Source organism: Callionymus lyra, chromosome 2 (assembly GCF_982586985.1).
Source record: "Callionymus lyra chromosome 2, fCalLyr1.hap1.1, whole genome shotgun sequence".
Classification (NCBI taxonomy): Eukaryota; Metazoa; Chordata; class Actinopteri; order Syngnathiformes; family Callionymidae; genus Callionymus; species Callionymus lyra.
The window spans coordinates 7,521,375-7,549,239 of record NC_141819.1 but is presented as its reverse complement, the minus strand read 5'-3'; the positions used below and the strand labels follow the sequence as shown (position 1 = coordinate 7,549,239).

Sequence of the window (27,865 nt, the reverse complement as noted above, 5' to 3'; positions counted from 1 at the left end):
ATGTTGTAACGTTGAATTATTTTTTTGAGTAATTGAATTCAAATCTTCAAATATTTTCAAAATTAAAACATTTTCACACATTCATTGATATTTTAACTTCAACACTTTAAAAATATATTTTCTAGATTCAATTTTTTAATTCGTAGCCTTTTAAAATACATATAAAAATGGAAGCCTTTCAAATTCAATATAAATATTGGTCAAACAGTGACACCAGACTAAACCAGTTTGAGCTACGGTGGCCAACAAAGCTCACAACAAATGCAAACACTAATGCGATTGCAAAAGCGACGACACTTCAACATTAAGCCACAACAGAAGTGATGGACATGTGACTTTATTGTTGAAACACCGACTGAAGCGACAAGTAATGGAAGATTTAAAACCAAAGAGAATGAAAAGTAAGTAAACTTCATCTAATGTTACGCTCCGAGTGTCATAAATGATTGATATTTACGGTATATTGTTTTATATTATTCTGTTGCTTCACGTCAGGTTTAACTTGTACTTGTTAATAAAGATGATCAAGTTGTTCAAGTTGAGGCAATGACTAAATACTTTATGTATCAACAGAACATGTTTTGTCCAGTTTGTGTAGTAAATCTACTTATGTCTTACTGTACAAATGTGGATAAATGTTTTTAAGAAATCTCTATGAGGATGTTAAGTTTTCTTTAATGTTATTTTATTACAAAACAGCTTCATAAATATACACATTTGTGCTTTATTTGCACTTCTGCTTGATGTGTTGCCTTTTTTCATACTATATGGTTCACAACATCATTTAAATACGTCACTATACCATCATTACACGTGTTATGAAGATTTTATTATTTAGCTTTTTCTCTACATTAGGTTAATACTTCAAGATGGGTTTATAATATTTTCTTTTATAACTTAGATAAGACTGAATACATTGATTTTATTAAACCAAAATGAAAGTAGCATTTTCAGGAACATATTGTCATTTTAACTTTATATCATGTTTACTATAATTTTCTTTGCATGTCCTGTTTACTTTGAATTACCATAAAATGAAAAGTAAGTTTATAATGACTTGTTCCTAATGTTTACAGATGTCAAGGAAGGAACTGTTTTACACATAGACATATATACATAGACGCCGCATCGACTACTGCCACACACTAGAGCAGTGTGTATACAGGGCGGCCATCTTGGTACAGTGCCACTCACTCCTACAGTGCATTATGTCTATAGAGGAATGATGTGTTTATACTATAAAAGTGATTATGAATCGCCCATTTGTCAGTTTTTTTTACGGGTTTTATTTTTAAAACCTCAGAGCAGATAGATAGACATTATTAGAAGGAATATATTACAATAAAATCTATGTATACATGTCTATGGTTTTACCAACCAAAAACACTTCACCACGTAAACAGTCTTCTACCAACACCAGCAACACCTAATGGAGTTGAACCTCGACTTCAGAGTCTGACAACTCCTGTGTGATGGGATTGTGCTTTAGACCAGTTTCAACCACTGTGTCGCAACACACTAGTGCGCCGTGAGCGATGGTCACGTGTGCCGTGGTAAAATATCCAATTTAACCTAATTAGTCTAAGAACATTAATTAACTGTGAATAATAGAGAAGAGAGCTTAGATTGGCTGCTCTGTATGTCAATCAAATGGTTATTGTGTGGATTGGTTGACGTTCAGACGTAAGAATAGATCTCAAACAATCCTCACAATAAACATTTGATTGACATGCAGAGCAGCCAATCTGAGCACCTCCCTCTTCCAGTGTACGCATGTAGTTTCATGTCCTTCAGTTGAAGATGAACAAACACAAAAGTTCATTCAGGGAACAAGCGAAGAAAACATTGAGACAGAAGCAGTTGTTAGTGCTGTGATAGTCCCACATTCTGACCACATTCAACTTTGAAATATGTTCTTTTGATTATTATTCATTTTCATTTAAAGTTGACGCTTGTTTGTTTATCATTACAATGATTTATTAAGATGATATTTTTATAAACTAAGTAACATCTTTACCTGCTACACAAACATACAAATGTATCTATGAGCTGCTTCACTGAAGAACAAAGTGATGACAGACTTTGACTCGTGTTTCCACCTCTGACTTTACATTTGAGCTTTGATGATGTAGAAAAGATGATGTTCTGACCTGAGAGTCTCCAGGTGACAGTGTGGACTCTTCAGTCCAGCAGACAGCAGCTTCACTCCTGGATCCTGCAGGTCGTTGTTACTCAGGTCCAGTAGAGTCAGACTAGAGGACGGAGAGCTGAGGACTGAGGACAGAAGTGAACAACTTCTCTCTGACAGTCCACACCAGCTCAGCCTGTGAAAGAGACGAGTTTCATCAACAAGTGACTTTTTCAATTATTTATTTGACACATTCATTTTGATATTTTAACTTCAATACTTTAAAAATACATTTTCTAGATTCATTATTTTTCAATTCGTACCCTTTTAAAATACATATAAAAAATGGAAGCCTTTCAAATTCAATATAAATGTTGGTCAAACAGTGACATCAGACTAAACCAGTTTGAGCTACGGTGGCCAACAAAGCTCACAACAAATGCAAACACTAATGCGATTGCAAAAGCGACGACACTTCAACATTAAGCCACAACAGAAGTGATGGACATGTGACTTTATTGTTGAAACACCGACTGAAGCGACAAGTAATGGAAGATTTAAAACCAAAGAGAATGAAAAGTAAGTAAACTTCATCTAATGTTACGCTCCGAGTGTCATAAATGATTGATATTTACGGTATATTGTTTTATATTATTCTGTTGCTTCACGTCAGGTTTAACTTGTACTTGTTAATAAAGATGATCAAGTTGTTCAAGTTGAGGCAATGACTAAATACTTTATGTATCAACAGAACATGTTTTGTCCAGTTTGTGTAGTAAATCTACTTATGTCTTACTGTACAAATGTGGATAAATGTTTTTAAGAAATCTCTATGAGGATGTTAAGTTTTCTTTAACGTTATTTTATTACAAATCAGCTTCATAAATATACACATTTGTGCTTTATTTGCACTTCCGCTTGAGGTGTTGCCTTTTTTCATACTATATGGTTCACAACATCATTTAAATACGTCACTATACCATCATTACATGTGTTATGAAGATTTTATTATTTAGCTTTTTTCTCTACATTTGGTTAAAACTTTAGGATTTGTTTATAATTGTTTTTTTTAGAACTTAGATAAGACTGAATTGATTTTATTTAACCCGTATAAAAGTAGAAGAACAAAGTGATGACAGACTTTGACTCGTGTTTCCACCTCTGACTTTACATTTGAGCTTTGATGATGTAGAAAAGATGATGTTCTGACCTGAGAGTCTCCAGGTGACAGTGTGGACTCTTCAGTCCAGCAGACAGCAGCTCCACTCCTGGATCCTGGAGCTTGTTTCTACTCAGGTCCAGTAGAGTCAGACTAGAGGACGGAGAGCTGAGGACTGAGGACAGAAGTGAACAACTTCTCTCTGACAGTTCACAACTGTTCAGCCTGTGAAAGAGACGAGTTTCATCAACAAGTGACTTTTTCAATTATTTATTTGTCGATAATTTAAAGATTTGATTTGAGGAAACATTAAAAGTATCTGAATTTATTAGATGATCATCATTTGTTTAGAAAATTTGAAGCAGGTTATCAAAGATTATGATCAACTTTGTAACCATGACAACAAGACAACAATGATGAAAGAGTAAAACAAACATTCATGTTCACTTCATATCATCAGAGATGTTTCAGTGTTTGATCAACTTACAGAACTTTACTTGCAACTTGAACCACCGGCAGAAGCCTCTCAAGAACCTTCTCTGAAGCAGAGTATTTCTTCAGGTCAAACTCGTCCAGATGTTCCTCTGAGGACAGTAAGATGAAGGCCAGGGCCGACCATTGAGAAGAAGTGATTTTTTTAGTGGAGAGACGTCCTGATCTCAGCTGCTGTTGGACCTCCTCCACCAGAGAAGTGTCCTTCACTTCATTCAGACAGTGGAACAGGTTGATGATTCTCTCTGGAGACACATTCTTACTTATCTTCCTCTTGATGAGCTTTGTTGTGTTGTGATTGGTCCAGGAGCTACTTCCTGTCTGTGTCAACAAACCTGGAAGTAGACTCTGGCTGGTCTGCAGAGAAAGACCCAGAAGAAAGCGCAGGAACAAGTCCAGATGTCCATTTGGACTTTTCAGAGTTTCATCTATTGCTGTCTGGTAGAACCTTTCTGTTTGACTTTTTCTTCTAAGGATTCTTAGTAAAGATGTTGGTTTTGATTCCAGCAGGTTGACTCCAGAGTCGATGAAGGTCTGGTGGACGTGAAGAGCAGCCAGAAACTCCTGAACACTCAGGTGGATGAAGCAGAACACTTTGTCCTGGTACAGTCCTCTCTCCTCTCTGAAGATCTGAGTGAACACTCCTGAGTAAACTGAAGCTGCTGAGATGTTGATGTCACACTCTGTGAGGTCTGACTTATAGAAGATCAAGTTTCCTCTCTGCAGATGCTCAAAAGCCAGTTTTCCCAGAGACTCCATCATCTCCCTGCTCTCAGGATCAGAAACTGTGTCAGTCCCAGATCCTCCGTCGAACTTCAGCTTCTTGACTTTGATCTGAACCACCAGGAAGTAGATGAACATCTCAGTCAGGGTCTTGGGCAGCTGTCCTGTCTCTGTGCTCTTCAACATGTCCAGAACTGTGGCAGTGATCCAGCAGAAGACCGGGATGTGACACATGATGTAGATGCTTCGTGACCTCTTGATGTGAGACATGATGCTGCTGGTCTGCTCCTCATCTCTGAACCTCTTCCTGAAGTACTCCTCCTTCTGGAGGTCATTGAACCCTCTGACCTCTGTCACCATGTCCACACACTCAGGAGGGATCTGATTGGCTGCTGCAGGTCTTGTGGTGATCCAGAGACGAGCTGAGGGAAGAAGATCCCCCCTGATGAGGTTTGTCAGCAGGACGTCTACTGAGGTGGACTCTGTAGCTTCTATCAGGGGCAGACTGTTGAAGAAGTCCAGAGGGAGTCGACACTCGTCTAGACCATCTAAGATGAACAGAACCTGGAGTCCTTCAAAGCTGCTGAGTCTGGATTTTCTGGTTTCAGGAAAGAAAAGATGAACAAGTTCCATCAAACTCAACTTCTTCTCTTTCAACAGGTTCAGCTCTCTGAAGGTGAAAGGAAATATGAAGTGGAAGTTCTGGTGGGCTTTGTCTTCAGCCCAGTCCAGAGTGACCTTCTGTGTCAGGAGGGTCTTCCCAATGCCAGCCACACCCTTCGTCAGCAGTGTTCTGATTGGTCGTTCTCTGTCAGGTGAGGCTTTAAAGAGGTCTTCTTGTCTGATGGTGGTTTCTGGTCTGGTCTGGTTCCTGGTGGCTGCTTCGATCTGTCGGACCTCGTGCTCCTGGTTGACCTGGTCTGTGCCCCCCTCAGTGATGTAGAGCTCAGTGAAGATCTCATTCAGAGGAGCAGAGTTTCCTGCTTTAGCGACCCCCTCAGACACACTTTGGAACTTCTTCTGCAGGCTCCTCTTCAGTCGTCCTCCACACTGTAAGGAAATGACAACTTTACTGTAATCAATCATTTAGATTTAACACACATTTCAAATAGTCACTTGATTAACTGATAATCTTTCATATTTAATTCATATTAAATATTCATTGTCTTGCATTGCATTCACTTAAACTAAACTCAGGTTCACAACTCAAAGGCCGAGGTCACAAAGCCTGACACACACAGAAAGATTAAACAATCCCAGATTCCAGGAATTCAGTGTGAACCTGTTTTCACTTGAAACTCGTCTCTTTCACCTGCCATTATACCTTACTTCAAGAATCAGGTGAGAAAGATATTTTCTTATTTCTTACATAGATTTTTGTTAGCTTGTATTTTGGAATTAATTTAAAGAATATTGTAAGTTAGGAAAGCTTAGATATTTTTTAGTTTTGGTTGCCTGGACGAATAAACGTAAGTCTCTGGTTCTGTCACAAATTTAGATTATATTTTACAATATTGCTTTCTTTTTTGGGGTATTTTATTGTCTGTTGCTGTTTGTTGTTGTATTAAGTGTAGACGACATTATCGTGTCCCGGGTTGAAGTTTTGAAGAAAAAACGTTGTGAAGTTTGAAGAAAAAATTTTGTGAAGTTTTGAAGAAAAAACGTTGTGAAGTTTGAAGAAAAACGTTGTGAAGTTTGAAAAAAAAACGTTGTGAAGTTTTGAAGAAAAAACGTTGATTAGAATTTAAGTTGAATTGATAGGCAGAGGAGACGGTTACACGACCTGGTAACCCTTGGGAATTCAGAGTAGGGGTGGAAGTATAAGTGGCTCCCTCTACCGGGCGTCTGACATTTTTAATTTCAGATTCTTAAACTAGTTAGGATGCTTGGCCAATGGGTGATTATGGTAGACATACTTTTTCAGTAAGCCAAGTAGCTATCATTAATTTGGGGATAGGTGGGATTTGAGAGGCTCTCCCAGTATCCTGGTCTGAAGACTTTGCCAGCTGTGGGTGTGTAGGCCAGTTAGATCTCATTGTGTTCTGTGTTGAGAGGCTCCACAAAAAAAAAATTGGCAGTATAGTCAGGACTAGTTAATTTTTCCGAACAATCACAGTGATGGACAAAGTCTCATTGGTGATTAGTTTAGAGTTAGTTCGACGGGGGTTGAAATAGAATGCAATAGTTGAGAGGCTCCTATCCAGGGTGTTTGGAAGCTAATTGAGCGATTTGAGAGGCTCCTGCCATTATGACTTCAACACTATTCTATTTTCTAGATTGTTTGTTTATGAAAGCAAGTAATGTTAATTGAAGTGAATGTGTAAAGTGATTGTTCAGGTTTCTATTTTGGTGTTCTGAATTTTATTTTTTCTTCTCCCTTCAATTTTTTACTTCTTACGTTTTCTCTTACCTTTACCAATTGTTGTCACTTCTATTATTTTTTTTTAAATTGATTTCAATTATCTCTTGTTATCAGTATTATTGTTTACCATTTTTCTTTATTTCCTTCCCTTCTTTGTTTATCTCTTAAGTATTTTGGTTGGGTTTAATATAATTATCTTCTCTCTTTATTAAGCAACACTCTTTGTTGACAATAGTTATTTTACAATTATTCCTGTTTCTTAATTAAGGTATATATGAATATATACAGTTAATTATACAGTTAATTAGTGTTATAATTGGGTTAAGAAGAAAAACTAAAACAACTCACATTTCAATTTTCTCCTTCTTCTGCAGTGTTCAATAACAATAACACAATTAACATTGATTGTTGACATCCTTTGTTTCTGCATGTATTAATGACCTTTTGACCCCATCATCTTAACCACCCTCTCCTCCTATTTCACATGGTCAATTGATCAACTCAAAATTGATCAACTCAAAATTGGTCACATTGCATGTCACTTCTGTTGTTTTGTTTAACTAATACTGCTTATCTGAAACAAGTGTGTCATTGACTGCTTGCACGTGTGTACGTTTGTTGACATCTAGTTCCTGTTTTCTCTTCTTCTTCTCTCAATTCCTGATCTTTGGTGTTGTGTTTGATGTGCTGCCCCCTGCTGGTTTTCCCTTTACTTACTTCTTAATTGACTATTGCTACTGACTCATTTAGTGTAATTATTCAATTAAATCAATCACATTTATCTAATTAGATCAGTATTCTTAATATTTCGATTAATACATTTAAATTACATAAAATAAACAGATTAAATTACAAATTACATCTTATTATTTGAATTAGTTATAACCTTATATATATATATATATATATATATATATATATATATATATATTATATATATATATATATAATAATATATATATAATATACATTTTTTTTTAAACATTGAATTTGTTATTTCAATTCATTTTTATTAATTTTCAATTTTTTTCGTTTATTTTATTATTATTATTTAAAAAAAAAATGTTTTTAATTTTTAATTTTATTTATTTTTTTATTTTATTTTTTTAAATTTTTAAATTTTAAATTTTTTAACTATTATCATTATTATTATTTATATTCTTTTTTTAAATTTTATTATTAATTTACATTCTTATTTTTATTTTATTTTTATTATTATTATCATTATTATAATTATTATTTTATAAATTTTTCTCCCATTAGATTTTATTTTATTTATTTGTTTTTCTTCTACTCGCTACAAGTCAAATTTCTTAATTCTACTATTTCTTCTGTTTTACCAAATGGTGAAACCTACAATTGCTGCAATTATCCTGAGCTGCACAAGCATGAACTCTCTGCCCAACTCTCCACCGAAAAGGAACTCTTGCCCGCACCAGAGAGGGAGGCCGCTGTGTACTGGTTCAACGTGATTGAACCCCCTGATGGTTTCTCCAAACTTGAAAAGACTTTTGAGACCTGGAAAAAATGGATTATGCTGCTGTGCTCGTATGATCCACCTGCGGACCCCCCGCACTGAACTATGAACTATGTCTGGGATGATGATGACCCTGACTACGATGACAAATGGCACGATCTGGTCGCAAACATGAACTTGACTCTTGTGTGCGGTGACATTTTTGTGGGTCCGGACAGTGTGGCGGCTGAAGTTGAATTAACAAACGAACAAGGTTTTCTCTATGCTCTCTCCGACACTTCTGTCCCTCATGTTACTTTGGCTGTTGTTGCTGGTGGGGAAGCTAGAGCCCTGGGACCCATGATTAAAAAATGCAAAACAGCTTGTGATTGGGTAAAAACTCAGAATAACAATCTATTCTTCTCACCTAGCACCGATTCCTACTACTACTACAACGCATTTTTCTCCATCCCTTTAAATGAGAATAGCAGAAATATCTTTGCATTCACCTACCAAGGAGAACATCTCACATACACTAGACTTCCACAAGGTTACATTGACTCACCATCAATTTTTAACTATTGCCTAAAAAAGCATTTTGAGGAACTTTCATTGCCTGAGAATGCTGTTCTTTTGCATTATGCTGACGACATTTTGATTGGGGCGCCCTCGGCTGAGGATAATTTAAGAGCTACTGAGATTATTTTACGTTTCTTGGAAAGAAAGGCTATATAATCAGCAGACAGAAAGCTCAGATTTGTCAACAAAATGTCTCCTACCTGGGAAGATTGATAAAAAGTGGTGAGAAATCCCTCTCTCAATCACATAGACAATCTATTTTGACACACCCACAGCCTGTGACTGTCAAAGACATGATGTCTTTCTTGGGTCTCACAGGCTACAGCAAGGCTACAGCAATTTATTCCAGACTACCACACTCTGATTGCTCCACTCAGAGCTATGATGAAAGCAGCTGGCCACAAGAACACTAAGACAACACTGGCTAGGGCTGCTGACTTGTCACCTCCAGACTATACTAAACCATTCCATCTTGATGTAAGTGAGACCAATGGTATTGTCAATGCGGTTCTCTTTAAAAAGGCTAACATTGAACGCCGTGTTTTGATGTATTACAGTACAGTCCTTGATAACATCGAAATGGGTCATCCATTGTGCAACCGACACTGCATAGCTATAGCTAAGGCACTCACGAAAACTTCCCACATTGTAATACATCACAACATTTTTGTCCACACCTCTCATGGAGTTGCCAGTTTTTTACAGTCTTTGGCTTTTACTTTGTCTGCACAGAGACAACAAAGGCTTAAACAGATCCTTGACCAACCTCACATATATTACACAGCTGAAGGTGTTAACATGGCTGACGACATGGGGACAGCTGGTCTCCCACATGACTGTGTAGCGTTGGCAATATCAGATATGAAAGTCTGTGACTCTGTAACTGATGTGGATTTGGCAGAAGTATAGATGACTCTGTTTTGTTACTACTCTGTTGTGAAATTGTCATCAGATGGTGTGTTTTCTACAATGGAAGCTGTATCTGTTCCTCAACCTTGTTCCGCTCAAAAAGCTGAGATCGTTGCCCTCACAAGGGCTCTTTTTTTGGCCTCTGGAAAATCTGCTAATATCTATACTGACTCAGCATATGCACATCATGCTGTCCATATCGATCTTCCTCATTGGAAGAGGAAAGGGTTTGTTACAGCCACAGGGGCTCCAATTAAACATCTCTCTGAAATGAATGATCTTTTGATGGGTTTAGCATCACCAATTGCAGTATTGAAATGCAAAGGTCATCAATTAGGGACTTCTGTGGTTTCTAAAGGTAATGCTGAAGCTGACAAGGCCGCTAAGCTAGCGGCTGGCTATCATGCTAAGTTGATGGTTGCTTTAACGGTCCTTCAGGGGGAGGTTTCTTCCGCCATTTCTGAAGAAACAGTTGAACAGTTGCAGTCTTCAGCCAGTCCTGTGTCGTTGAACAGAGGTGCTGTGAAAGTGGGTAAACTCTGGAGGCATAGTGATGGGAGACTTATTGCTCCAGCGGTTCTATTAGAGTTTGTGTCAAGAGAGTCATCATCTTGGTCATGTTTCCAACAAGAAAATGGTGTCGAAAAATTGAATGGTTCTGGTGGCATTCCCATTTGAATAATGTGGCTAAACTGACTGTTTTGGAGCGTCAGGCATGTTAGCAGTACAATCCTAGAGCTACCCTCAAAGTGGGGATGGGTTCATTTCTGCCCCCTAGTGGTCCATGGAAGGAGATTGTTATTGACTTGACAGACATGGGACTTGACAACAGGGTAAAAGGTTTGAGATACCTACTGGTTTGTGTTGATGTGTTTTCTAGGTGGGTTGAGGCTTTTCCCACTAGAACTGAATCGGCAGCGGAAGTGATTAAGTGGTTGACAAAAGAGCTGATACCTAGGTTTGGCCTTCCTAGGCGCATTAGGTCTGATAATGGTACACATTTTCTAACAAAGACTTGAAAACAGTGGAAGACTTCTTTGGCATCAAACATAGTTTTGGTTCTGTGTATCATCCTGCTTCGCAAGGTCTGGTTGAGAGAGCGAATGGGACACTTAAGAGGATGTTGGCAAAACAGTGTGTGGGGACTAAACTGAAGTGAGTGGCTTGATGCATTGCCATTAGCGCTGATGGCAATGAGATCATGCCCTAACGAGACTTTAGGTCTCTCCCCTCATGAGGTATTGACCGGACGGTTGATGCCTGGATCTAGCACATCTGGTCCGTTTAGTGAACCGGACGGATCCCTTGACGACATTAGAGTTGATCTTTCAGATTATATCTCTGCCTTGAATAAGATTGCACAAGCTCTCACTCACCAGGTGCCGGAAATCCTTCAGAGGGACCTGGAGGAAGGAGATCTACAACTGAAGCCAGGGGATTGGATCTGGCAGACTTTAGAGTTCACTGGAGTCTTCCAAAGTGGAAGGGTCCGTTTGAAGTGTTGGAAGCCAAAACTCATTTGATTAAGGTTTTTAAGGAGGGAAAGCCCTCCAATTGGATACATCTAAGCCATTGTGCAAAAGCTGAGGATCCCAAAAGATCCCTCGCTGATATCAGATCTGACCTAAAAGCAATATGTCAGACAACAGCCGAAAGACCTGGCATCCCTTAAAGAGACCAAGAATGTTCAGAATTTTTGCTAAAATAATAATTCTGATACTCATACTGGAAACAAATCTCTCCATTTCAGATACATCCACTAAGGCCACTGATTCTGCTACAGCCCAGATCAAAATCTGTAGTATTGGCCAAGCCCATGAATTTGTCTGCTAGACAAAAGCGTCAAGCCACAAACTATCCTCCTATCTACAACGCAGAGGTAGGAAAAGATCAGACATTTCAAATTGACTACTGTTTTGTTGCCGATTGTGGATCCCGCACAAACGATGCCATTTGGCGACCAAACCCAAAGTATCTCTGTCTGGTCTGGCATCCTAATTGTAAGATTGATTCACTTTGCAACCTCAGCAAGTCTATTGCAAAATGTACCACCCGTGAATGCATCATGAACATTATTTGATCTAAAACCGATTCACTTTGTTCATCCTGGAAGAGAGTTGTTGCTAACACTGGCCCCTCCAGATGGAATTGTCATTCAACTGATCTCTATCCACTGGCTCAACGAATCTCAATCACTAAAATGACGGCCAGAGCAAATTGTGTTAAGAATCGATGTAATCCTCTTTCTGTTCATCTTTCATCCCCTGCACTCAAAGACACTGGACTGTATGGTTTAGGAAGCTGGGAAAATGGACATGATCCAATAGGTATATTCTTCCTGAATGTAACTAAGAAAAGCACTTCTGAATTAGATAAAATTAACATTATGGCAACCGAAATGGGATATTATGAAGAAAACATGTGGTTAAAATGGATCCATCTAACTGCTAAACAACATAAGAAATATGACTGCATAATGTGTTCTCGGGCTAGACCAACGTTGTTCACCACACCTGCTTCTTTGCATCATATAGATGATCCGGCTGGATTTTTCTGTATGCTGGCTTTGATGATGACTGAGAGGAAGCAAGACTTCCTGAATGAAGACATAAGTCACACGAGTCAGAAGATTGTAGAAGGTGAAATTGGAGTAAAATCTTCAGATCTGAGGAAAGTGTTCTTCAGCTTCTTCATGTGTGTTCACATGTTCTTACTGCTCCACAGACGCTCGGCCAGATCCTCCTGCTCCATGTCCTTCAGGAGATGAACTGTGATCCTGAGGAAGTCTTCCCTGATGATTCTCCACTTCTCATCTTCCTCCTCAGTCTGTGGAGTCTCTGGACTCACAAACCTCCAGACTCTCTTCAGCTCCTTCTGCATATAGTTGTAGAAGTTTCTCTCCAGTGACTGGGACAGAATCACAGAGAAGAAAGTCAGAGTGATAGTGGATCATCTCAAGAACCACAAAGACCAGAGATTTTAAACTTGGATTCAGCTGAATGATGATGGTGAACAAAAGGAACCTCTAGGATTAAGACCTCCTCTAGTTCATGAACATACCAGCCGTATGGTTTCCAGTTGTGAGGGATGTTGCTGACCAATGAGAAGCTCTGAGTTCTGATGGTCCACTCTGAGGAGAAGAGATGAAGTCAGGACTGTGAATTAGCTCTTCAGTGTGGAGACGATCTAACTTGAAGGTTCCTCTCAAAATTACAGAGAGTACCATCTGAATAAGAATATAAATGTTATCAAACTAAACTGTTTAATTTAAATGTAATTTTATAACATATGGAGACTTTAAACGTCAAGGACTCACAACAGTCCAGAATATTCTGGTTCCTCCTGCTGGATCTTGATGAAAACATAACTCTGATCAACTCTCATCTGTTTCTATCCTGGTATTCACCAGCTGAACCACTAGATGTCCTCACACTGCTGCACATGTCCACCTCTGCACTACAACTGTGAAAGCAACGTTTGAGGTTTTTAATTGTGTCTTTATCTCCCCCTGCTGGTGTTGTGAGTGAAGTGATGTTCTCTGGTTTAATATGTGTATGAACCTGGTAGACTCACACTTGTTCACTCTCACCTCACACCTGGAGACTCTTCACTTCCTCTGAAGCCAATCCATCTCCCCATTGATGCATCACTCTTCAGAGACACACAGCAGGGTTCTGGTCCAGATCTTGGTCCAGGTCCAGCAGGTTCTTGCTGCTGCTTTGATCTTGAACACAGAAGTAGATCGAGTGAGAATGAAGACATGGAGGACAATCTTGGAGGTCCTTGTCTCACCTCTGAGTGCTGGTCTGTTCATCGTGATCCTCACACTGAGGGTATTTAAAGGAGTCTCTGTCCTCACCATGAGTCTCAGCAGAGTCTTCACCTTCACACAAACACACTCGTGAGATTCTTGTCAACATCAAAAGTTGTTCTCGCCTCATAGTGTAAAAGCTATAATCAATCCTTTCATAATGTTCTGTTTTCATTAGAAGAAAACAGATTTTACTTCACACGTTCTGCGCCCTCTACAGGCAGGGTTAGATGGAGCATGTTTTTCAAACGAGTGTCAAAATCTCATCCTCCACTGCATTGATTTCATACTAAAAAAGTTTGTACACTCAAACCCAGAAAAAGTGCATAAAAATATTCAGATGTATGAATGTGTGCGTGACAGGAATTCAAGCATTTTTACTTTCTTCATCCAAATCAAAGTAGAGTTCAGACAGGTTCATCCCTTTTCACGCCTCCATTAAAATATGTCAATCATGTTTAAATGAGCCACGAGACCCGAGATTTTCCTTTCCGTGAGAAAAACAAATAAAATCATGAAATGGATCAACAGTTTATATTGTTATATATTTCAAACATTACTGACATGGACCAGACTTTTTATAAATGTTTATATGTTTAATACACGTTTATTGACAAGAATATTGTATTTACAGAGGCTATCATTGGCTTATTTGAATCATTTTATGATCATTTATGATCAAGTTTAATGAGAATAAAACTTTAGATCAGTAACTTAAAGCACTGTAGTGATGATGAAACACATGCACTTATTCTTACTATGTTTTTAAAATGTAGTTATTATGTGATGGTGTATTTATTTAAGTGTTTTTTAAGGATATAGTTCCGATCACGTGATCACATGAGGGAAACCGGCTTTAGCTGCTTTCATCCTGAAGCTTCACTTTGATATAACTGACTGACGTGATGTTGTTTCACAAGAACGTCTGTGACTCTCGTAGAGAAGACTTGAAGGATCCCATTTTGTTTGTTGCATTATAAAAACAATCTTATAATTCCTTCTCGTTTTTTCCTAATTGCGTTAAATGCCTGGAAAACAATTGCATATACATCATGTTGTCTTAATAAATAAAGATCATTATTTTAGTAAATGAGAAACATATTTTTAAGTTTAATTTTAAGTAAAATGTAATATCCACTCATGTATCTACAAACATGTGTTTCTTTTTTATCATATTGATATTATTGTGTCTCTGGATCTGAGCAGTAAATATGTACGTAGGACACCTTCAAACCTGTCAGGAAGTCAAGTTTCACGCTCCTATTATTCTTGATACATATAAAATTTGCTGCGCTCACATTGAAAGAGACCAGAGCTCCGACTGGCTGCTGTTCATGTCACATAAATGGTTATTGCGTCGATTACTTCTCTTTTATTTTCTTATTTCATATTTTATTATGTCACGGCTCGACCGGTAGATCGCGGCCGACTATTACGCACCTCTGGTCTATGTTAACAATACACACTCACATGATCACACTAACAGTCACTACAACAGCACGGACACAAGATAATAGTATATTATTTGCTGATAAAGAATATTTATAGACAAATTACTCACTAGGTTGAAAAATACTAGATTCTTATAAACTGCGTCATCAGGAAGTTAAACAAATATGCACACAAACACACCCAAGCACACACACACCCAAGCACACACACACCCAAATACACCCAAGCACACACAGCAAAGCACAAATATACATACAAAACAAATACTCACACACACACCACACATGCTGACAAATAAACACATGTACATGTCAGGTGTTTGAATGTGGTCTGATTCAGATTTTTTGTGTCATCATTTCTAGATCTTTTTCAACTTCTGAAAACATCAACAAGGATCGTCTGATTAATTTATTTTAATTTCTTTTCATCAACTGCTGACTTGTGTGAGAGTCAGAGAGTCACTGACCTGTCTGCAGCTTTCTTCTTCTCTGTGGTCTCAGGTCCATGTTGGAGCAGAATTCAGCTTCTTCTGACCAGAACTGATGGAACAAGACACTGATCAACTCCTTCTGACGCTGGTATCAAGGGTTAGACTGGAATGAAAACTTGTGACTCATGAAACCGGTCTTTCTTGTTAGACTGTTACCAAGCCTTGTGTTCTGGTTCATTGTCAAGATTGTATTGACTGTATGTGCTTTCATTTCTCTCCTGAAAGGAATTAAAAGTTAAAAAAAGATTGAAGATCTGAGGATCTCTAGTTTCCTTGTTCAGACTGACCCAAACACAAGATGAACCCCTTTCTCTTCATAACCATGGTTCTACAAATGGTTCTTTCTGTTCAGTCATTTATCTTCATTGCAACTAGTACAATGAGAATAAAACGATGTACTCTCCTCACAGCAGGGGGCAGTAGGCCGCGTCTGTAAAAGGCCTCACTTTCCACCAACAAGGCAACTTTTTGGAGTCAGGAAAGCTGAAGTCTACTGGACCCACTTGTAAAGGCTGTTGCAGCCATAGAACCATGTTACAGTTTTTTTGGATTGATAAACACTAAAATTTGTACACAATTATAAAAACCTTACACTCGAGGAACAAAACTCCAGCCTTGATTACCACAACTATAAGCATAATGTCAGCTTTGCACTTTTTGCAAATTACTGCACACAATTAAAACAGTCAAAACACGGAGTCCCTTCCGTTCGCTCCAACACAACGTCACTTCCGGTTCTTATACTTCGCTTCGCGGAGAAAGATGGACAATCAGAGTGTGTCACGGGTCATTTATTCGCCGCTTCAAGTCAAACAAAATACAAGCTTTACGATCGCGACCGGACACACTTTCTTCCGGCGCCTGTACAGGTCAATAGCCCCGGGAGAAAAGGTCCCGATCTGTAGAAACATCGCTATATTTAAGGCAAATTTCCTGCCCAGGGGGTCGTCCTTTCCGGCCAAATGGTTCTTATCCCTGTGTCCCAATCCCCGTAGAGAGAACTTCCTAATTTGTTTCCTTGTAATCTAATCATTCAAATGTTCTCGGGTGGGGGTTTCCGTCTTTTAGCCCCCCTTTTCCTGGTGTGTCTTGCTTCGTTCTTTGATCTACGATTTAAGGTGTGATTGACAGATATAAAGATGTTTTAAATAATCGATGTTGTATCTCTAATTCTGTTTCAAGCTGGTCTTGAAACATTGTGTCAGTCTGGAGGGAATGTTGATTGTGAATGTGTATTCAAACATTTAAGCTCTTAGATGAAGCGAGTAATTTATACTATATAGTTTGATTATCTTTTAGCATTAATTTAAGTATGGCGTATACGTGTAGTGTATAATAATTTTAATCAAACACAGGGTTAGACTGACATAAAAGTATGTGACTCATGAAACCTGTGTTTCTTGTTAGACTGTTACCAGGTGTTGTGTTCTGGTTCATTGTCAAGATTTTATTGACTGTATGTGCTTTCATTTCTCTCCTGAAAGGAATTAAAAGTAAAAAAAACAAAAAAAAAACATAACCATGGTTCTACAAATGGTTCTTTCTGTTTATTCATTTATCTTCATTGCAACTAGTACAATGAGAAAAATACGATGTACTCTCCACACAGCAGGGGGCAGTAGGCCGCGTCTGTAAAAGGCCTCACTTTCCACCAATAAGGCAACTTTTTGGAGTCAGGAAAGCTGAAGTCTACTGGACCCACTTGTAAAGGCCGTTGCAGCGAAAACAACCATGTTAAAGTTTCTTTGTATTGTATAAACACTAAAATCGAAAGTCATACACAATTATAAAAACCTTACATTCGAGGAAAAAAAATCCAGCCGTGATTAGCACAACTATAAGCACAATGTCAGCTTCACACTTTTTGCAAATTACTGAACACAATCAATTGCAAAACCCTAAACACACTTGTATACATTAGACACATTTATCATATCAGTTCCTTGCAAACTGCAAAACACTGACTTTCAAATGACCACACTCATGATTTAATTAACACAACGCTCAGATGCACATGATTGTTTAATTGTAGACACAACAATCAGATTCATGCTCTACAAAAAGGCAGCATTTCTGGATCAACTGCACAACATCCTCACAGTGAACCAAATACAACAGATGCAAAACATTGTCATCTGGGACAATGTATCATTCCACCTCTCTGCACAGGTCCACAACTGGTTTCAGCACAATCCTCAATGTTCTGTGCTATACCTTCCACCATACTCTTAATTTCTGGAGAGTATGGAGTTCTTCTCAACATGGCGGTGGAAGGTAAAGATCTGCAGCCCCAGACTAAAGTGCCACTCATTGAGGTCATGTAGGAGGCCTGTGACCAAATCAATGCCATATTCAAGCATGGATTCCTGGATAATCCCTAATACTTTCTGCTGGACTTTCTTTAATTTTTTTTATTTATCCCCCACCTCCCCACATATTTTTTATAGTATCTTTTTTTAAATTATTATTGTCAGGTGTGCCGTTGAAAAAAGATCCCATTTCACATAATTTCTCTTTAAATATTCTTCATCAGCAAATAATATACCATACTGTGGTTATTGTGCCCATTGGTTGACGTGCAGTCGTGAGAAGAGATCTCTGACTGACCTTCCTGCACATCAACCAGTTTATTTATTTATTTGAATTAGGACGATGCATATTCCTCAGCATAGAGCAACAGCGTAAATATGCCAGAGTTAACACAATAGCTTATTTTCATCCGTTGTCCTCAGGCAGGTTAGATGATACAAAAGATAAATCACAAGATATTACCTGTAATGTAACTTTCTGTGGTGCGTTAACACGAGAGCTAACTCGCTAAAACACTGAATAGATATTTCCCGGTGGCCGACAAAGCTCACAACAAGTACAAATACCGAAGCGATTACACTTCAAATTTAAGCGAAAACACTCTGACATTTAGCCAAAACGGAAATGTGTGGCATTATTCCACAAAGGAAGTGACGTTCATGTGAGTTCGGGACTTTATTGTTGAAACACCGACTGAAAGTAGCGGAAGATTTAAAACGAAAGAGAATTCAAATTAATTAAACTTAATTTAATGTCAAGCTCCGAGTGTCATAAATGATTGATATTTACGGTATATTGTTTTATATTTTATTATTCTGTAGTAATGTTATATATACCTTATAAAAAGTTTTATTTTCAGAACATCTAAGTTCTGGTGGATTTAACTTTAAAATTGCATTTAGGTAAAATGACCTGAAGAAAGGAGCACCACCCTTGTATTCTAGTCCAAAGGAAACTTACATTTTCGTGGATAATAATGAATTATTTGGCCTAATTAATTAATTATGAAACACTAGGTTGAATCAATCTCATTAACTGAAGTTAATAATTGTTGTCGTGATCAATGTTCTTTACTGAGTAAGAGGCTCTTGTAAAGGCAACTGACGTACTTTTTATAGGATTTATTGAAAGAAACAAAGAGAAGAGGAAGAACAGTTAAGAACAATGGAATGGAATGAGGATGCTTGCTTTGATATCATGGAAGGAACAACATTAATGAATCAAAAAGTAACGGACTTGAAGGCTTTGATAATTGTCAACTTCTGGGAAAGCTTTACAACTTATCTTAAGCTAATCTTGCTACCTCTGATCAATTTGAAAAATCCCAACACATCAATCAATGCAAGAGAGACAATGTTACAGTTTCTTACGACGTCGAGAGGAGAGAGGAAGGCGTGATGATGACGAGGAGGTTGATGTGAAGAGGATGAGGAGGATGAGGAGGAGTAGGAGGATGAGCAGCAGCAGGAGGAGCAGGACTGAAGGCCCTGGATACAGTGATGTCGGGCGTGATTTCGCAGGGACCACAGTGAAGAAGGCTTGGCGGAGGAAAGCGCTGACGGTCTTCTTGGGTCCGGTCCTGGTTCTTTGTTGCAGGCTGTCCTTGACCGCGTTGGCGTAACCAACCAGAGACGTATCTTTACTAGGTGCAAGGGTCACAAGTCTTTTCTGGAAGAGCAGTTTGGTTGCTTCTAGGAGCCAGAGGTTCAGGCTTGCTTGGCTGGCTGCTGGGTTGCGTGCAGCTTTCTTGTGTCTTGAAAAGTACTGCAGCTGGAGAGACGTGCCACACTGTTGCAGAAAGGGAGGAGGGCAGGAGTCAGGAACGGGGTTGAAGAAGGAAGGGGAAGAGACTCCAAGAGTCCAGTGTGAAGTCTCCAGAGAGTCAAGGGACAAGAGGAAGAGTGTCAAGAGTCAACGCTCTTCACCCACTGCACCTGACCGTGGAGGAGCAGCTCCTTCAGTGGCAGGCTCAGGCACACCCAGTGTAGGACGGAGCATTATAGAAGGTCCTTCATCCCAACTGGTGTCAGGATATTTAACTCTTTACTTCAAATATCCTGATGTTAATCCGTAGTGTGTTTTTTCTTCTAGTGTGTTAATTTTTTTATTTTTTTTTTATTTTTATTTTTATTTTTATTTTTATTTTATTTTATTTTATTCTGTTAAAAGTGTTAATTTTCTAATATTGTAAATAATTTCTATATTTTTAAGATCGTTTTATTTTATTTACTTTTATACTTTTATTATTTGTTTTTTTCCTTGCACTTTATTTCCATTGTGCTGCCGCTGCTGTTGTAAAAGTGTGTTTCCCCTCTGGGGATGAATAAAGGTTTTATATTCTATTCTATTCTATTCTATTCTAAGAGTGGTTCAAAAGAATAGGTCATTTCGCACATTTTTTTTTTAAAGCCATCCACTCGTGCTCCTGATTGGTGGGTGACATCTGATTCCTCACTCCCACAATGTCTGGAGATGGTCCACCCCTCTGTCCTTGGATTTCTCTCCTCCTTAGAATTTAATTTGAAACTTCTTTTATTTGACGTTATAGAACGGTCTGAGGCACATATAAAATGCTAACTCATCATAACTTTCCCAGCTCTTTCTAATGTCGGAATGATTCATGATTCATGATCATTACATGTTAGAAAACCACAGTATTGATATGTATGTTCAAAACACTTTTATATTTGGATATATATTTCATGTGACTTCTTTCTTTGGCGTCTCTTTACCTGAAAATATTTTATTGAACAAGAAAAATACATTTAGTATTCTGAAAAGTCATCTTGTCATTCTGCTCTCCTGGCCATGCTGGTGTAGTGATTTTATTCCTTATAAAAAGATTTATTTTGAGAACATCTAAGTTCTGGTAGATTTAACTTTAAAATTGCCTCTAGGTAAGATTTACCTGAAGAAAGGGGACACCACCCTTGTTTTATAGTGCAAGGGAAACTATTAAATTTACGTGAATAATAATTAATTAATTGGCCTAATTAATTAACTATGAAACACTAGTTCTAATCAATGTCATTTAACTGAAGTTTACTACTTTTTGTCGTGATTATCTGTTCTTTACTGAGTAAGAGGCTCTTAAATTGACCGTTATTACACCAGAATAGAGACGCGTACAACGACGTGACGTTTTATAGATTTATTTAAAAAGGGATGAATAATGAATGACAAAAATGAGTATGTTATGGTAAGTTTCGGAACCGAGAATAAAAACGGAAACGGGAAAAGAATCGTGGACGAAATCTTAATAGACTACCCGCATATTAAACAACCCAGACACAAATCAATTTGTTCAAGATGAAGTGATCAGCTTCTTACTTGACGCTAGATGGTGAACGGAGGTTTAGGCTGCAGCTGGAGACCAGATGAAGGTGGCAAGCGGGTGGATGTCAACGGAGTTGGAGGATGAGGATGAAGGAGAGGATGATGAGGAGGACAGTCAGGAACGAGGGAATCAAAGTTCTTTCGACGAGTGGGCCAAGCGATTGCGTCCGGTACACCGAACGGTCCGATGAATCACAGTGTCGGCTTCCTGGTTGTAGACACCTCACGTGAACGCGCTGAACGCCTGGAATGTTCACTTTGCTGAGGGAAAGTCTTTAGTTCAGGAACACTTTCTTCTTACGGGAGGTAAGGATGATTCACGGGCTTTTTGCTTCTTGATGGAGATTCGCAGTCATGGAGACGTGCTGCGAATATTGGAATAATCGGACCGGTCTGGTCAAGATTATTAAGAAACTGGAAGGATGCTGGAAGCGGGTCCTTCAGTGCGGTCCTCAGTTTGGACTTGCAGGAGCTGAAGTTAGGAGGCCGGAGATCGTCTTGAAGGCAAAGTTGGTGATGACCCAGTTTATAACGCGGGAGGTGATAAACTCTGATGTTATGAGGTACACCCTGATGTTAAGGGGTACGCTCTGATCTTTTGGAGGAAACAACACGAATTCTCTAAGTTGAACACAGTTCTTATGTTGAAACTTAGTGATTGTAAAAAGGGGCAAACCCTTATGATTGGTTGACGTTTCTTCGGCGGGAAAAGGGTCCTTCCAGACTGACACCCCCTCCTCCTCCTTCTTACCTCTCCAATTGTCTTTTCTTCTCGTCACATAAGAAAAATCATATGTACATTAAAAATGCTTTAAAACTATTTGTTCTTTCTAGATTATTTTCCCACGGAGCGCGGACATTCAAATAACACCAAACATGACAAATTTGGACTACGTATTACAAAATGAAGGTTTTGATAATGATTAATTCAATTCTTATATTTTATATGTGATTTCTTTTCATTTTGATAACTTCAAACACCTTGCACGTAGCTCCATTCACTTACAAGTATATTTCTTTAAGCAGGTAATACACATTCCAATTAATATTATCCAAGTCCCACACACACACACATTTTGCCTGTGAACACATCTGTTAGCACTTTCAATGTTGGTTCGCATCTTCACAGACTCTGTGTCTGCTGGAAGCCATAAAAGTTCTTATCTGATCTTGGTTGGTCGGAATCTCACCATGAAGTGTTGAACTCTTCGGTCATTGAAGGTTTAGCTTGACCAAACTTCTAATCCTCCTTGCTTCGGGAAGTCGGGCTAATGGACTTTATTGCCCTGAAATATCCCTCCTCTGCTGTGATTACTCACTCGAAGTTTGTGAAATGCCAATTCCACCTGGTGTGGGGTTTTCTTATCATTGGAAGAATGTTGACACAGATCCTGAGGAGTGGGTGAGCTTTCACAGATGTTTTCCAATGAAGATAAGTTCATTACACTGGTCTTCTGACCATGATCATGTGGTGAATCTACACTGATGTCTTGATGTGGCAAATGTTTTAAGGAATGTCTATGAGGACGTTATGTTTCGTTTAACGTAATTTTATAACGAAACAGCTTCATTCATGCATGCATGGACGGACGGACGGACGGACGGGCGGATGAATGGATGGATGGAACGAGCGAAAGAACGAACGAACAAACCAACACACTTTATTGATCTTTCTGGAGGTCTCCTTCGAGGCCAAACAATCTCCAGAGAGAATGTATCATCCATCTAAAATGCTGCTAATTGTAACCTGAGAGAACATCGCTCCCTCTAGTGGTGATCTTAGATATCGCACTGCCCTGTCAATAATTCTGTAAGGACTAGTAAGTATTCCTCGCTGCAGGTGATGATAGAATGACTGGTGTGTTTATTTTTTGACTTAAGGTTGTGGAAATTACGTCTAGTGGTGCAACTGTAGATTACAGTCAATGTTTTTTCATTCCAACTCTTCAACACATCACAGAAAGTAAATACCTGTTGTTTGTAATACTCTGATGGAGCTATAAAAGCGGAAAAGTAAATTACTTTCAATCCTGTTATATATTAGAGGCTTCAATAAGCACCACTGTTGTACGGCGTGTTCTTCTTACCCTGACATGCTGGTCATCCTTCCAATTAATGCTTAGTAGGTGGCGCCTCCGTTTAAAAATGATAAGGTTTAATCCAAGTACTTGTTTTTTTTAAATGTTTATTTTATTGAAGTTCCCAGTCTCAGCTCCAGCTAGTATTTCCTCATTCAAACACATTGAAAGTGTGAGTGCAAGCTTTTCACTGAGAGACTGAGATCTTCCACTAAAAACAGATTTAAAATATAGATTCATAGATTCAAGTGTTTTTATGAATGATTCTTATCATGTGGACTCTTCAATCTAAGAGGAATGTTACAGACGAGCAGTATGGAGGTATTTGGATGTTTTTAAGTGTCTTTTTGGACAAAGATGAAGACGAAGACAACTGAGCTCCAGACGCTACATTAAAATGAAAAAACATTTTTGTCTATAACTATAAAAAGAACAGATTACTTGGAAAATAATCCATGAGATGACATGAGAGTGAGTAGAAAACGTGTGGAATTTTTGGGTGAATTATCACTTGAAGTGGAATCCAAGGCTATTTCATGTGATAATCTTTGATAACTTTGCCACTCAATCCTCAACTTCTCTTCACACTCTTCTCCTGTTTGTTCTCTGCAGCGGTGAGGAATGATCGGAACAAGAAGAAGAAGGAGGAGAAGAAGCAGGAGTGCACGGAAAGCTACGTGTTAAGTACAGAAACGGAGCAGATGATCGACAGGGTTCGCAAGGCTCACAAGGAAACGTTCCCGTCCCTCTGCCAGCTCGGCAAATACACCACGGTGAGTGCGAGAGTGCGTCTCGTGCCCGATGACGGGGTTCTGACCGAGCTTCTTCTGGTCCAGAGTAACAGCTCAGAGCGCCGCGTGTCGTTGGACCATGACCTCTGGGACAAGTTCAGTGAGCTGTCTACCAAGTGTATCATAAAGACGGTGGAGTTCGCGAAGCAGCTGCCAGGATTCACCACGCTCACCATCGCCGACCAGATCACGCTCTTGAAAGCCGCCTGCCTGGACATCCTGGTACGTTCAATTCAATTCAATTTTATTTAGTGTTTGTTTAGACAAAAGTGTCTTATCATAACAAAGTTATCTCAAGACACTATACAGTTGAAATAAGACTATAGTTGATTAAGTAAAAATAGAACCCAGCAATTCAACAAAGAGCAAGAAGCGAAACACTGTACAGTGAGCTATGGCGAGGAAAAACTTCCTTTTAGAAGGGGGGGTAGACAGATGGATAAGGAGAGGAGTGAGGGAAATTATTAGTGTGTAGGAGAGTCCATGGAGGTGCTGGAGAGAACTCGGGATCTGATGACGTGGTGAAGATCCTGGATCAGCAGCAGCTCTGGAGGTCCTGGGGCTCCGGGAAAGAAATAAAAAGGTGTTTAAACTGCACAGGTGATGAATGTAATGCAGAAACGAAGGATATACAGAGCTCGGTGTCTAAAACTCCTCCAGCATTCTCAGCCTATAGCAGCTAAGATAAACAGTTAAGTTAGTTATAGCAGCTAAAGATAAACAGTTAAGTTAGTTATAGCCTTTATCGAAAAGTAAGGTTTTAAGATTGTTTTTAAACATAGAGAGGGTGTCTGCCCTCCGGACTGAAGCCGGTTGTTGGTTCCACAGCAGAGGGGCTTGAAAACTGAAGGCCCTGGCTCCAAATCTACATTTAAATCTACGTCAACTTCCCGCCGGCCCTTCCTGAATCCACTCTTATTCACACTGCCCACGTCTCCACAGATACTTCGGATCTGCACGCGGTACACACCAGAACAGGACACCATGACCTTCTCAGATGGACTCACGCTAAACCGAACCCAGATGCACAACGCTGGCTTCGGTCCCCTTACGGATCTGGTGTTCGCCTTCGCCAACCAGCTGCTTCCTCTGGAGATGGACGACGCAGAGACGGGACTCCTCAGCGCCATCTGTTTGCTGTGTGGAGGTAGAGCAACACACTTTTTCTATCAAAGATACAAGTCCAGAGCACGATTCAAAGAGGTAGAAACTTTTGGAGAAACTACCTGTCGTCACCCAGATGCCGTCCTTGTGTGGCCCACCTTTTGATTCACCTCCGGTTCTTTAACCATCCAAAAACATTCTAACCCTTCCAAGTGTCTCAGTCCAGCCCAGTACACGGAGGCTTGCTACTGAAATAAAAAAACTCATTCGTCCTCTCGTGTTTTTTTTCCGACAGATCGTCAGGACCTAGAAGAGGCGGATAAGGTGGACATACTTCAGGAGCCCCTTCTGGAGGCTCTGAAGATCTACGTGAGGAAGAGGAGGCCACACAAACCACACATGTTTCCAAAAATGTTGATGAAGATTACTGACCTGAGGAGCATCAGTGCTAAAGGTACAGTAGTGAAAACGGTCATTCTGTTGCTTTTCATCCCTTTTCAAAGATATCAGCTAGAGCCCAGTTGTCACCACAGTGAGCTTTAAGAAGACCTCTCCGAAAGACTAGCTATTATAACATGCTGCTAATATCGGTGATGTGTCGATGAAGCTTCATGAAGCAGTGACATTATCTCCTGAGTCCACTAGATGTCAATCTTTGCTCTATAATCTATTACTTTGAAAAGCTATTCTATTGAAACATGTAGAACAGTGTTAAATGTTTATTTTATTATTTTAAAAATATGCTCTGGATGTGTATTCATGTATAATATTCACAGTATGATGGATACACAGAGACAAGCGAGGACGAGTTTTGATGTTTCCTTCTGTCTGCAGGAGCTGAACGAGTCATCACCCTCAAAATGGAAATCCCCGGCTCCATGCCTCCTCTGATCCAGGAGATGTTGGAGAACTCTGAAGGCCTGGAGAGTGGCGCGGCAGGCGGTCGACCCAGCGGAGCCCCACCAGGCAGCTGCAGCCCCAGTTTGTCGCCCAGCTCCGCCCAAAGCAGTCCGGCCACACAATCGCCGTAGTGACGGCCGACATTTGAACTTCTGCTCCAACAACGTTCCCGCGGTGAAAGCAGGAAGTCTGGACTCAGACGAGCCGACCCCTTCCTCCACACGAACCTCCCTTCACTCTGGAACGCTGTGCTGGTGTGCAGGGAAGCAAGGCCGCCTCCGAGAGACCACTGTAAACACTGCTGACCCCCACTCCTCCCTCCACGACTCCTTCACCCGATGGATGTGATCGCTGCAGGGACAAGTTGGGAGCGGACGTGGAAGTGGCTTCTGTTGGACAAGAATCACCAGACACTTTTTTGTTGGACTCTAAAGCAGACTGCAAGGATTTGTTAGAAGAGCCGCCTCCTCCTCTCCCTCTCAAAGTTTCTTTTTTTTCCTACAAAGTTATATAAATATATATAGATATGAACTATGGTGTTTGACATGAGGGCGACTGAAAACCTTTTCTGAGATGAGAAACCGTTGTATCCCTTCACTGTTTGGATCTTTTCGTACCCACCGAGAGTATTGAGGAAGATGTTTGACTTTGATCTCACATGTACATTATTCTGATGAACACAAAGAGCAAACAGAAGTTATTTCCAGTCCTCACATTTATGTGCACAAAAAGAAAGTCGCTACGAGTGTCACCGTCTATTCCAGGTTGTTTTCCACGTATTGTTTTGTGCTTCCAGACGAATGGAAAACAAATGATTGTATGATATGGTCACAGGTCCTTTCAAGAAATCCAGTTCATGAAGATTCATTATTAAGGTGTTTTTTAAGTAGCCTTTGGTTTGTGTATATAAGCTGTATTCATTTCTTCAAAACTATGAAGAGTTTTAGGCTTCACTTGATTTTGAAAAGAAAAAACCTTTTATGTGTTTTGTTCATAGGTTTGTGATTCCAGGAAATACATTGTTGAGCACATTTTACTGAAGGAAGTTTTTGTGTCCGACTAAATACTGGACACTTAACTAATCACCGGCTGTTCAGAATGTGGCGTTCACGGTTCCCCCCCTTTTTTTCAGTTCCCGCCCTTTTGTTTTGACATACAGTAGGTATGAACAAGTAGCACTCCAGTCGGGGCATAGCTTTCTGGCCATGTAGCAGACAGAGACGGAGTCTGGAAGTGTTGAGGTGGATCACATCTCGGGCTCGGACGTTCCTGTAGCAGCTTCGTGAGATTGATCAATGTGAAGAGTGGTGTACATACACACTGTATTTAATACAAGTGATTCTCAAAAGCCTCTATGTGGGTCCGTGTCATGTCGTGGTGAGGAAAACTAGATTGTAGTGGTCCCTCTGGACGGGGGATCGTGAAGGTCCTTCTGATATTTGTCCTCACGCATCGTCCCCTGTGTTAGAAACATGCAGGATCCAGAACAACCTCACACCCTGTGATACACTTAATGCCAAAACGCCTTCACATCCATCTCATCTTGATCATCGTTACTGTACACACACCAATGTCTCAGGAAGGAATCATTTTGTGTGCTTGGCCTGTCCATTGTATATGTTCTGTGCTGCCCCCCCACTATGTCACTAACACACACACCTCTGCTACTGAGCCCCTGTGTTTCAAATCACTCAGACCAGAACTTGTGCAGAGAGACACCGACCCTGAACATTATGGTCTCACCATGTGTGGAGTCTCTCTACGAGTCCTTATTTCTTCTTCTTT

The 27,865-nt window shown here is 39.6% G+C and overlaps 2 protein-coding genes across 2 annotated transcripts in view; one reads left to right on the top strand and one right to left on the bottom strand.

Annotated features, from left to right (window-relative positions):
• Window positions 1-15,631, bottom strand: part of LOC148085221 (uncharacterized) — a 337,696-nt gene extending 322,065 nt beyond the window's left edge. Inside the window, exon 1 of the mRNA XM_087783363.1 lies at window positions 15,538-15,631. Within this exon, the coding sequence (XP_087639489.1) occupies window positions 15,538-15,577 (40 nt within the window). The 5' untranslated portion in view covers window positions 15,578-15,631. The remainder of the gene's footprint in view (window positions 1-15,537) is intronic.
• An 8,253-nt stretch (window positions 15,632-23,884) lies between these two features.
• On the top strand, window positions 23,885-26,337 carry LOC148085220 (retinoic acid receptor alpha-like). The gene is made up of 5 exons (XM_087782234.1): window positions 23,885-24,058; window positions 24,122-24,298; window positions 25,019-25,223; window positions 25,476-25,634; window positions 26,015-26,337. The coding sequence occupies exons 1-5, from the start codon at window positions 23,987-23,989 to the stop codon at window positions 26,209-26,211; spliced, it is 810 nt and encodes a 269-aa protein (XP_087638360.1). The 5' UTR covers window positions 23,885-23,986; the 3' UTR covers window positions 26,212-26,337.
• The last annotated feature ends 1,528 nt before the right edge of the window (window positions 26,338-27,865 follow it).